This window comes from Galeopterus variegatus, unplaced genomic scaffold (assembly GCF_000696425.1).
Source record: "Galeopterus variegatus unplaced genomic scaffold, G_variegatus-3.0.2 Scaffold2798, whole genome shotgun sequence".
In the NCBI taxonomy this organism is placed as follows: domain Eukaryota; kingdom Metazoa; phylum Chordata; class Mammalia; order Dermoptera; family Cynocephalidae; genus Galeopterus; species Galeopterus variegatus.
In genome coordinates this window covers 367,951-381,058 of record NW_007728909.1, presented here as the reverse complement: position 1 = coordinate 381,058, position 13,108 = coordinate 367,951, and the positions used below count along the sequence as shown (strand labels likewise).

The following is a 13,108-nucleotide window of genomic DNA, read 5'->3' as shown; positions in this document are numbered from 1 at the left end:
GAGAGAGACTCTAACATGCTCTCCTTTTAAAGCCTTCAGAACCATGCCCCTGACCACCATTAGTAATCCATTCCCTATGGCTAGGTCCTACAATCTAATCACCTCTCCAGGGCCCCACCTTTCAATTACCATAATAGGGTTTCCTCCCCTCTCAACATTGTCACAATGCAGAACAAGTTTCTACTACATAGAACATTGGAGGATGCAATTTAAGCTTCAATGAAGTTTGGGGGGGCAGGGAACATTCAATCCACTGCACAAGGGAAGCAAGGTATGTCTGAAATACTGAAAGTGCAGTATGAGTGGAGCTCAGATTGATGGAAGATAGTTGATCATGAGGAGCTTATGATCCATGTTAAGAAGTTTGGACTCTGTCTTAAGGACAACAAGGGAAGCAAGGTATGTCTGAAATACTGAAAGTGCAGTATGAGTGGAGCTCAGATTGATAGAAGATAGTTGATCATGAGGAGCTTATGATCCATGTTAAGAAGTTTGGACTCTGTCTTAAGGACTGTGGAAAGCAACTAAAGGATTTTAAGTAGCAGGGATGAATTTATCAGAACTGCATTTATATAAAGAACCTCTGGTGGCTGGTAGAACATGACTCAAGGGAAGAAAAGCTGTAGGCAGAAAACTAGCAAAAGAATGTGTGAAAATCCACACAGATGGTGATGACTTAGGCCAGGTGGTGACAGTAAGGATGGGGAGAAGTGGATAGATACAAAGAGGTAGATTTTACTGAACTTGATGATTAACTGAATGTGGAGAGTGAGTAAAAGAGTAATAAGGGATGAATCCTAGGTTTCTGGCTAGAGCAATTGGGTGGATAGTGCAGCATATATTTGGATGAGGAGCATTATTAAGAGGAATAGGTTTGAGGGAGTGAGTTGGTCAATACAGTTTCAGGAATTCCCAATTGGAGAAGTTCTAGAAGGCAGCTGAATATATGAATCTGGAGTTCAGGGGAGATGGAGATTTGGAAGTCACTGGCATACAGATCTCAACCAATGCCATGAAAGGGCGTGAGATTTCTCACAGAGAATGTGCTGAATGAAAAGACACTCACACAGACCAGGGTCCTGAGGAACATCAGAAGTTTAGGAGTTGATAAAGAGGAGCTTGCAAATGATACTGAAGATCCATGACTAAGGTAGGAAAAAATAATAGTGCATGGAAACCAAAAGAAGACCGTGAGTCTGTCAAGGAGGATGTGGTCAAAAGCATCAGATGCTGCTCAGATGTCAAATACGACAAAGACTGATGTATCCACTGGATTTAGTAATACTGGTGGGACATTCGTGTCCTTTAGCAAAAGCCCTTTCAAAACAGTGGGAGCCAATGCCAGATTAGACTGGGTTGCAAAGTGAGTGAGAAATAAAGAATTAGAAACAGCGAGGGTAGACAGCTCATTCAGCTCATACACATACTATTCCCTCTATCCTAAATGCCCTTCCAAACTGTCCCTATTTGGTAAATCTGGGTCATTCAGGACAGGGCTGTAGTGAAGGAATTTATAAACAAACAAACAAAAATGTGAGGAATATGTACGTCAGGGCTGGAAGTCAGGAAGTGAGTGACTTATTCCATGCTCATCGGACAAGAACTTTTTACCAATAAAGAAGGCCTATATGCTCCCTGGTGCCAATGTGGGGGTGTTGGTCTATATTAAGCCAAGAATGTGATGCAATCCTCAAGAACAGGAAGAGGTTTAGCTAGAATGGAAAGGACTCTGACTTGGGGGTAGTGGTAGAGAGGGTGGAGTGGGAAATGGTAGCTTTTCAAAAGAGCCGAGCCAGAAATGAACTAGCAAAAGCAGAAGGAATTGAAAAACTAACTGAAAGCCTTCCTGTCCCATCTCTTGTAATAAAGCAGCCAGAAAAAGCATCAGATTCAGAATTGGCTCTTCTAGCACTCATAAGGAGGGAGAAATTATCCACCCCTTGGGGGTCCTCTTGACACATGGGGCATCCTTCCTACTTTTCTCTTTAAGCAAATAACAGCTATTCTGATTTAAAATGAGAAAAGTTACCTGTAAAATGAAGATAGTGGCTATCAATCTCACAGGGCTATGGTGAGAATCAAATAAAAACATGTCTGTGAAAGCAGCTTGTATGTTATTAAGAACAGTTTGAACATTAGCTGCTGGCATTATTACAAAATAATTCACTGACTAAAGATATAAAAACACAGAGATACTGTAAAACAAATCTGAATAGTGAAAGAATGAGAAAAATCAGATATAGATGACGTTTTCTCCAACTGATGCAGAAACACTGTTACAGAGGCATATTTAAACACTGTTGGGACTCATTTTTTGGACTTCAAGCACCTTATATGCTGTTAAGAACAGCTCAAATGTTAACAGCTAATGTTATTACAAGATAATTCACTGATTAAAGATACAAAAACACAAGAATATTGTAAAACAAATTTGAATGAAAGAATGAGAAAGATTAGATGTAGATAACATTTGCCATGAATAATGCAGACATACTCTATGACAGAGATACATTCTTTGGACTTAGGTAGGCATCTTAAATTGAAAGAATCAAGCCTGAACAACTTACTTTCCTTTTACAAAATAATAATACTAATAATAATCTATTTAAAAACTGGTGCTAAGTGAGATCTAAAAATCTGCGGTTAAATGAAAAAACATGGCTAGGGATTTCTGGTTATACGGGTCAAATCATTAAAATGAGATTAAAGAAAAAGTCAGTTATTTTCTTCAGAGGACACAGAAAAATATTATTTAAAATGAGTGAATGTTTGTTATGCTATTTATTATAATGAGATTATCATTATCTGTCACCTAAATACCATCATTTTTTAAAGGCTATTGTCTTTACATTATAGTTGCTTTCCTCTCAAGGAAAAACTACTTTAGATACTTTAATTGAGGAAGGGGCAGAGGGCCTTTGGATTAGAGATTTGCTGCCCTCTTCTGGGAACATTAAGTCATGGCCTGAGAAATGGACTGGGCTAAAGTATACTAAATATCGCAGTGTATCCAGACCAGGGATATTGCCCCATCAAGAATACAATAATTATGGAACTGGTGTTAGTTTCCAGAGGAACAGGCAGGACTGCACAGATTCTTTTCTTGAATAGTTGTAATAGTAATAATAGTAGTGATGGAGTATGGTCTACTTATATGTCACTTCAAGGTTTATAAAACCCTCACAACCATTTTTGCATTTTTAACTTCTTTTATCCTCAAATAGCCCACATGAAGTAGACAAGGCAAATATCATTCCCATTTTTCACATGGAGAAAATGAGGCACATAGTGCCTAAGAAACTTACCTAAAGTCTATTGCTAGAGAGCTAAGCCTAGAAGTCGTCTCCAGTTCTATGCTTTCTACCCATTCACCTGCTGCATGCGATGTAATTTTCTCGTTGCAGTTTCATATAAATCTCTATCCCTCTTCAGCAATGTCCACTTCACACTGTAGTGTTCAACTAATTGATAAAAATAAACATGCTGCTTTATTATATATGATTCTAGCAAGGGCTATACTCTTATTGTAGAAAAAACAAATATATGTAAATAAATCCCACAAGCAAGTGAATAGGCTATAGCAGAAATTCTTAAACTTTTGCTTCAAAGCTCTTTATTTATTTATTTATTTACTTTTAAAGAATCTTTAGCAAGTGAAGTTTTGTAATATTAAGTCCTAACTCTGCTACTGGGGAAAATTGAGAAAGATGGGAAAAAAAGTGGAGTGTAAAGAAAAAAAAAAAAAAAAAAAAAAAAATCAAGAAAAGCCAATTTGAAAGTCAAAGTACTTTTATTCTAAAGTTCTAAGTGTGCAAATAAACACTCTGCATATTAATGCAAATGGCTAAACAAAAGGCATACAAAGAGATAAGATCTTCAGTCTTCATGTTGATCTTACTGCCTGTTCCTGCATGCCCAGTCCAGCAAACCTCACTGCCTACCTACACAACCTACAAGGGAATAACTGGGAGAAATTTAGCAGGTACAAACTGCCATCAGCTGGTCAAAACTAAGCCTGAAACCAGTTTCTTAACTTTAAAATGGTAAAATATTTCTTACCTTAAATAGCATATTGGTCAAGGCATTTATCACTGAACTGGAAGCATTTTTTCAGATAAAAAATTGGTAAGCAGTTAACTGATATGATGAGCTCATTAAATATTATCTATACAACATAAAAGCAACCAGAGGCATCATGGTCAGCTGGAAACATTTCCAGACTAAGATCGGCAGGTCTGACTTTTGTGCTTTCTCACCAAGTCTAATTTGTCTCCATGCCTTAATTTCCTCTCATCCTTAGCCCCCCTTTCAATTGTTTCTTCCCCAAAGAAACAATTTCATTTGATATATTTTCTTCCTTTTTTCCAACATGTTCACTATGTATTGATAACTTTTTGGTCCTGTCTTTTGTTCTGACTTCTTTTTAAAGCCTCTTTCCTTTCCCTTCCTTTACTAGGTTTACACCATTTCACACAGCTCTGTTTTCTCTTTTCATTCAAATTGTATATCTATGACTTATGAAACAGCTCAGTTCCAAAAAATGTGTGCTTGTGCATACATTTTTTTAATTCAATGTACTCATCCTGCAAATATTTGCCAAGTACCTTCAATGTGTCAGCCACTGTACCGAGTGCCAAGGATTCAGACATATGAGTAACAATTCGTCTCTACCTCAGGACCTCACAAGGCCATGGAGATAAACAAGAACACACCGACTGCCATTTTAAATTGGTAGGTTCTAAGCTACAAATATGAACAAATTGTGTGGGAGAATGAAACAATAATTTCTCCCAGGTTAGTGGGAAGGAGAATGTGACAATTATAGAAAGGCTTTACAAAGATGTTTGAGTTGGGTCTCTAAAAGATGAGCAGAACTTTAGCAGGTTTAAATGGAAAAGGATGGGAGTAAGGCACACAAAATGATTATGGAGAGAAGGCATAGAATGAGCCAAGGCACAAGGTAAAGTGCTTGACTGGCTAGAGAAGCCTAGATTACTTAATGTGGCTGAAACAAAATACAGATGGTGGGAGTGGCAGGAGATGAGTCTGGAATGATACAATGGGGCCAGCTTGTGTATGGTGGACTAGAGTACGTGATCTTTCATGTATAGGTAATGTGGCATGATTAGCTCTTTTAGAAAATTTCTGGTATTATCATGGTACTGGGATGAAAGAGGGACATGTGTAAGGAAAGCACTAGGGAGGCTACTGAAACAATCCGTGTTAAATTAATGCTTGAACCCAAGGTAAGCATGGAAAGGAAGCAATGGATGAGAAATATTTTGAAGATGGTAAAAAAACAGATTTTGGTTAACAGTTGAGTTAGAGGCGGAAGGAGAAAACAAAGGAGTCAAATGCAATTCATGATTTGTATTTCAGGTAAAGGGGTGGCAGGTGTTGCCAAAACATTGGAAATATAGTAGGAAGCACAGGTTAGGTTTTATCTTTGAGAGAAATAGAGCGGAGGTAATGTTTTACATGCAATAAAGTATCTATGGGATGTTCAAAAACATATCCAATAAGAAGCAAAAAATTGGGGTCTGGAACTCAAGTTTGAAGATAAACCGGTATATCTGGAAGTTACCAGTAACACCAATAATACAGGTAGTAGTTAAAGCCCTAAATGTAGAAGAATAAGAAGCAAAAAATTGGGGTCTGGAACTCAAGTTTGAAGATAAACCGGTATATCTGGAAGGTACCAGTAACACCAATAATACAGGTAGTAGTTAAAGCCCTAAATGTAGAAGGCAAACTAGAGGAGCTTACTTCTTGAAGAATTCTTGCAATGTCTGAAATATTTTATAAAGGGATTCCTTAAAGCAGAGGCATCTTTTCATTGACTACTATGTGCTGAATAAAATGAGAACACAGCATATTATAAAATCGATAAAAGGGAAGATTAAATAAGGCCTAGAAATAAGTAAATTTAAGACAGTTGATTTTGAAGCACTCACTTACAGAAGCAAAGTTACAGCATTATATTAACTTGCACGTAAAAACAGCATCCAGGGAAATGAAAAAAAGTAAAATGGAAAAGGATGAAAGAAGTAAGGGACAATGAGGAGAGAATGGATAAACAGTTAAAAGGAAAAAAGAGCTTAAAAAAACCACTTTGCTAATCTCACAGTGAATCAGATGTAGAAAACTGTTGAATTAACATTGAGACCAAATGAAAAAGTAAAGGAGCAAATAAAATAAGGAAAGATGTATTACAAACCAAGGGAGAAAAAGGGCAAACAAGATCACAAGAGCAAAAACTATTTAAAAAGAATAAAGGGGGAAATGACAAGTAAGTAAATAAAAAAGGAACTGGAGTAATAAAATGAAATTGTAAAAAACACATACCTTTTCAAAATAAGCATACTAATAACTTGACAAGACAAAGTAAACATGCTTAAGAGAAACAGGTCTACATCACTATTTAAGAGTAGTAGACAGTATAGTGTAGTGATTAGATGTCTAGCAGCCCTGAATTTGAATCTAAGTACTTCAACTTGCTAGCTAGGTGACCTTGGGCAAGCACAGAAAATGGCTATAAGGAATGTAATAATACATGTAAAATGCCTAATACTTAATGATCAATAAATGAAGATTATGAGAGAAAATAACTAGTCCAGTACAGATTACTACATGGAAGTCAATTCAATTTCTAATTTCTAATGACAATCTAAAACATGATGTTTTAGATTGTCATTAGAAATTAGAAATTGAATTCTCATGCAACTTGAGATAATCTTTAACTGAGTGACTAAATTGCTTGAGTTAGTTTTATACTGTTGGGTCAACCTGGCGTGACAGTAATGAATAAGAACAGGATGTGAGATTTAATTTGCTCATTCTATTTCAAACTATGTCACACATGCTGTAAATTTTTCTTTGGGGATCTTTACAGTACAAGCTATTTGGTCCAATCAGTTAATATGCAATTGTAGTAGTAACACTATTTGCCTTCCTGCTGAGCTCTGTGGGGGGAAAAAAAACCCACCACGTGGGGCTCAGCCAGTTCTGCTAAATATACTAACGAGAAGCCTTAATTGTGTGGCCACCAACATTCAAGCCATTAGTCATAAAAACTCCCAATAAGGTGGAAATCTAAAATATGAGATGTTTAATTGTACATGTTTTATTAAGTCCTGTGTGTGCAGAAATGATTATCCATCTTCCTTCTTAATTCGCTTTTGTAAGAAGACTTCTTACTGACAAAAGCAGAAAACATAAATTTCAAGATCCTTAAATGTGATTTTGAGGAACTGGCACCAAAAAAATTTTCTTTCTGTAGAACCAGATCCCTGAATGCAGTACAGGAAAATATTACTTTACATAAATTTTTTTGTACACACATTTTTTCAAGAATACATCTCATTCACAAAGTTAATTCAAACTGTAGATTTCTTCCAATTCACCACAGCAGAACAGTCTTCAAGGCTTCTAGGTACTTACCTTCAAATTCCACATCTTATATATCTGGAGTTCTTAATTGAGGGATCATGGACTACTATGTCATGAATAGGCTGGTTCATGTGGTCCCTGAATATGCAATATTTGCTGTGTATGTACACATGAACATTTTTCTGAAGTTAAAGGCACATAACTTTCATCAGATTTTCAAAGGTTTCTCAAAGTGCTTCAGAACCACATTTAGATAACCAGATGTGTATACGGTGTTCCAAATATTTCTAAATTTTGTCATTTGTGAGATATTTTAATTAAAATAAGACTTGAAGTTTAGTGTCACAATAACCAGAAAAGTTACTTGTGAGAGTATTTCTATGTCTTCACTTCCTAGTGGTTCACACAATCCTCAACCCATTGCAATCTGGCTTCTGTCCCCAGTTCTCTGAAATTACTTCTGCCCATACAATTAAGTTCCTGGTTGTTAGATTCAAAATATGTTTTTTGGGTACTTATTTTATTTGACCTCTTGGTGGTATAGTATAGTGGTTAAAAGCACAGACTCTGGAGTCAAACTGCCTAGGTTTAGCTCCATCACTTTCTAATTCTGCAACATTCTAGATTTATTTCATTGCTTACCATTAGCATGCAACTCTCAACAATGAGCTGCCACTCTCCACTCCTACAGAAGCACCAAATGCTATGGTACCACTACTTAGGTCTTCAGCCTCTCAAAGGTTTTCTTGCTAATATTACTACTTAGAATTTACTCTAGTTCTGTAACTTAACTGCCTCAGAGTGGTATCCTTTGCAGTTTTTTATTCATGTAATGGTGCAAATCAGTACTTACTTCAAAAGTTCTCATCAATGTGAGAATTAAATAAGCTCCTAACAAAAAGTATTATGTAATAGTTATTATCTGGTACCTCTATTCTAGATCACTCCTTTCTTGAAAATCAATTGAAACCTGCCTGTGTTTCATTCTGCCTTTGATGATCTCCCTACTTCCAGGCTTATCTCTAATACATCTTCAGCACTATAAATCTGAATCCATCCTTGCCATAGCTGTTAATATAGTCCGAACTCTTCAGCATGGTAGACAAGTCCCTATATGAAAGTGTGCCAATCTAATTCTCCTTCCTCACATCTCCTCAGTTATGCTTATGCTTACCCTATGGGTTAAGCTGAATCAAGCTGTTACAGCTGTTAATATAGTCCGAACTCTTCAGCATGGTAGACAAGTCCCTATATGAAAGTGTGCCAGTCTAATTCTCCTTCCTCACATCTCCTCAGTTATGCTTATGCTTACCCTATGGGTTAAGCTGAATCAAGCTGTTACATTCCAAAATGTGCCTCATTCTCTTTACTCATGCCTTTGCACAAGCCATTGACTCTACCTAGAATGCCCCATTCACCTTCTTCTCTGGACAGTCTTCTTTTACCATACTCCTTTCCCCAAATAAATTAGATATCCTTTCTTAATGTGCCTCCAAAATACCCCATCCAGTATTTATCTCATTCTATTTTAGATGCTTGTTTGGTTGCTGATACATTCCATCTAGTCATATCTTCCTCCTACCTCCTATAAAGAACAGAAGTAGAAGCTGTGTTATGACTGTCTTATTCTCTCATTAAACTACTTTCTTGTTTTTCTGCTCATCATATACCCCACCCCTTCTTTCCTAATTAGCTCACTGAGATTAGTTAAAAATGTGCCTAGAAAGGATATGTGTACAAAACTTCACACTGAAGGGAACATTCTAGAATTATTTATTTCACTGCTGACCATTAGCATGCAACTCTCAACAGTGAGCTGCCACTCTCCACTCCTATAGAAGCACCAAATGCTATGGTACCATTACTTAGGTTTTCAGCCTCTCAAAGGCTTTTCTTACTAACATTACTACTTAGAGACAAGCCTTTAAGACAAGGTACTTAAAAGCACTCAGTCTCTATAAAAAGCAACTTCATATTTCATGCACAAAACTCCAATTGGCAGATCTAGGTCCATAATAGAAAGAAAAGAATTTACTCTAGTTCTGTAAATTATCAGAAATAAAATAAGCATTTCTCCTTGCCTTGTCATAGGAAATAAGGGCTTTTTTTCTCTACCAGGAATCAGGACAGTAGCTGTGATGATCCCTTAGGGTTATAAAATTGCTTACTGGTTAAAGTTCTTTCCGAAGATGTAAGAAATAAGAAGTTGGCTCATTTTTTCTGTACAACTTACAGAAATATTTGCAGTATATGCAGAAGTTATAGGTTACATTGTAGACCCTTGAGATAATATTTAAAAGCCCTACTCTCCATATTGAAAAACTTCCACTTCGGAAGGTAAAAGGAAATGCCTATCATCCCTGAGCAAAAAGGAAAAACTCATAGGTACTTTTATTAGTTAACAGAAGCCACAGTAAATGAGTTACCTATCTCTAGAACTTACTCAGAGAATTTACATAAGCTGAAATAGGAATGAGGTGCTCTCAAAGACTTTCTCAGATAAATGTATTTAGTAGTTTGAGTAGCTGATCTGCAAAAACTTTAGCTAAACATGTTCCATTTTGAAATTTGAGAATATCCTAAGAGGACGTTTATGGGACATGAAACTACTGGGCACAGGGGAATTTTTAAAATTTAAGCAAATTATGACAGGAGGAAAACAAAGAGTGGGGAAAACTGTAAAAGTGGTAAAAATGAGGAAGGGACAGGACAAAGCTGTAGTTATGAGCTGGGCCTTTCTTCTCATTAAGCCATGAGCCTCTGGCTATCCATATGCTATACTCGCTCTTACATTAATATAAACCAGATGCTGCAAAATAACATTAATAATGTCCCAAACAAATGTAAGTCTTTGTTTAAGAAATAAATGAGAGAAAACATTTTAGCTTCTTAATCAAGGAGTGCTATAATATAATTTCAAGGCATCTTAATATAATTCATTTAACCCTAAAGCAATTGTGCAATAAGCAAAATATCATAAAAATAAAACAACAAAGGTTAACTTCCTACAGGGGCCAATAGACAGGATCTGTGCAGCATAGCAATTAACCTTCACATACTGGAGTCTTGTTCAAAGGCCATCAAAAACTCAGATTACTAAAAATCACAAATGTCACCAACAAAAGGAATGTTGATTAGAGTCAAAAAGCTTCCCAAAGAATGCCTTCTCTGAAGGAATTTCAAAATACTGCTAGCACAGGTTGGCTAAGCTAAATCTCACTGATGGCTCCATTAGAGAATGAGAATGCCCCAGTTAATGTGGTTTTAAAAATGTACTGGGAGGGAAAAAATAAAACAATCTACTGTTCCCTAATGTATATGGCTTAGCACCCAGAGAAAGCCTCCACCCCCAAAAGAGACCTTCTACATAGGGTTAAGCTTCATTAAATGAGGTGTAAACTTTCATTTTCAGGACGTCTTTTCTTGCAAAGTCTTTAGAGGCAGAAGTTCAACTTGGATTCTAATACACATCTCTGTGAACTCAGCTTCCTGAAAACATACACCTGGTGGGTTCTAGATTCTCCCTTTCCAGTGACTGGGTTTGCTACTTCACAGCCACCAGAATCGCACATACACTATTAACATAATGAAAAATACAGCTACTGCTGCAAGTTTGGCGTAAGTAGAACGCATGTTCAGGTACTTCGCATCCTGGCGGTATTTCTTGGACAGACTGGACAAATTGTTAGCTTTTGAATCCAATGCTGTCAAAGAGGAAAAAGGGAAACAATAATTAGTCCATGGAAGTATTTTATCAAAAGTATTAAGGCATAAAAATTACCAAAATGAGTGGCACTATAACAACCGACCATGAAGCTTAAATGATCACTTTTATTTTAAGGGTAAGGTTGCATACACTGATTAAATCATGATCCTGAATCACTGTAAAATATACAACACATTTTAAAATTATCAGACCAAATTACGTTCAAATGCTTAAGGCTGTATAGTGAGGTGGTTAAGAGCACAGGCTCTGGCCTCAGACTCTTTGGTTCAAATATCAGTTGCACCAGCCATGTAATGTAGGTCAAGTCATTTAACCTCTCTAAGACTCAGTTCCTTCATCTCCAAAATGGGGATAATAACAATAACTACATCATAAGATTATAGGTACATGAGATTGCCTAGAAAGTGAGCAAAATGCCTGCATATAGTAAACACTTGATAAATATTAGCTGATATTTTTCTAATAATTATCATCATCTTCCTACTCTTTTAATGGTCTAAATCACATTCTCTCATATTTTGAAAAATGATAATCCATGTAAGATAAGACTCAGATAACCAGAAGATTCAATTAACCAGATACCAAGTATTAAGCTATACTTCAATGATGACTGCTAAAATTTCTAAGATTCTCCACAGAAATTATATTTCAACAGACATAGAAAACTTGTAACTAAAATACAATAACAGATGCTAAAAGACCACCAATATCTACTAAATTAAGCTTTTTTGCATTTTCTGCAAAAGCACCCCCACCCCTGCCCAGGACATTTGTGATGTTATCTTGTCATAATTGTTAATTGAGCACTTAGACAAATAGCCAGATAGATACAAGCTAAATCAGATTAAAATAGAGGGTATATTTTAATAAAAAAACAACCTCTCAGTCTAATATAAATAAACTCTGATCAAACCTTTCACTTCTTTAAATTTTTGAAAAACATTTTGCAATCTGAATTTGTTTGTTCTTCCTTAGAAATGCTTTTGGAATATTTGGAGTTGCTTAACAGGGACTAGTTTTGATTGAGAAATGTGGCATTATGTAATAACACAGGCATGACAGCCACGTCTAAATTAGAAACTGGTTGTATGAGTAAGGAAAACACCTATCATAAAAGAAAACAGGTGGTGAGAAATAGCCATGACAATGCTCAAGGTATCTTTAGCCAGTCTACCAGAATGTACACACCATTGGACAGATTTTTAACTATTGTGTTTACTGCTAAAAAAGGGCCTGGCATATAGCCAGTGCTCCATAAACGTTTGCTGAATAAATCTAAATCTGCTAAGAATAACTGGGCAGAGGAAAAACTATTAGACCATATAAAATAAGAAACAGTTAAGAGAATTCTTCTATATAGGAATGTTTTGAAACAAATGCTATCATAGTCTTACATGCAAAGTAGACTAGCTCTATAGCTAGAATTTAGAAAGAGAAGAAGGTATAAAAAGATGGTTTCTTATGAAGAAGCTTAAAGAGGAAAAAAATATTCTTTGAGGTAGGCTAATCTCTTCACTGCCCTTCAAATATGCTCTTTTCAGATATGTTTTTTCTTCCACTTAAAATACCACTCTTCACTCCTTGATCTATCTAAATTCAGGAAATTTTTCCTGTTCACTTCACATTTATCTACTTCCTTCTACATTAATGTAACTCTTGTTGTCTACATATCCATTTAAAACTATCATACACAGAACATAAACAAGGACCCTGGAGGCCAATGGAGCTGCCAGGTACAAGCAGTGTGACTTCCAGTGAGCCACATAAATTTCCGAGTCTCTGCTTCTTTATCTATAAAATTGGTTTGAGGGCTGGCCTGGTGGCGCACTGCTACAGTGTGCCACTTGGGAGCACGGCGGCGCTCCCGCCGAGGGTTCGGATTCCACATACAGACTAGTTCCCGCTCACTGGCTGAGCGAGGTGCGGGCGGGCGCCGAGGGTTGCGATTCCGTTGCCGGTCCCGGTCCAGTACGGGCGCAACACTGAGGGTTG

General features: G+C 36.6%; 1 protein-coding gene across 1 annotated transcript in view; it reads right to left on the bottom strand.

Annotated features, from left to right (window-relative positions):
- Positions 1-7,100: 7,100 nt before the first annotated feature.
- SEC22B (SEC22 vesicle trafficking protein homolog B (S. cerevisiae)) overlaps positions 7,101-13,108 on the bottom strand; it is a 30,110-nt gene continuing 24,102 nt past the window's right edge. Inside the window, exons 5-6 of the mRNA XM_008583025.1 lie at positions 8,678-11,093; positions 7,101-8,539 (exon numbers count right to left, since the gene is read on the bottom strand). Of these exons, the coding sequence (XP_008581247.1) occupies positions 10,939-11,093 (155 nt within the window). The 3' untranslated portion in view covers positions 7,101-8,539; positions 8,678-10,938. The remainder of the gene's footprint in view (positions 8,540-8,677; positions 11,094-13,108) is intronic.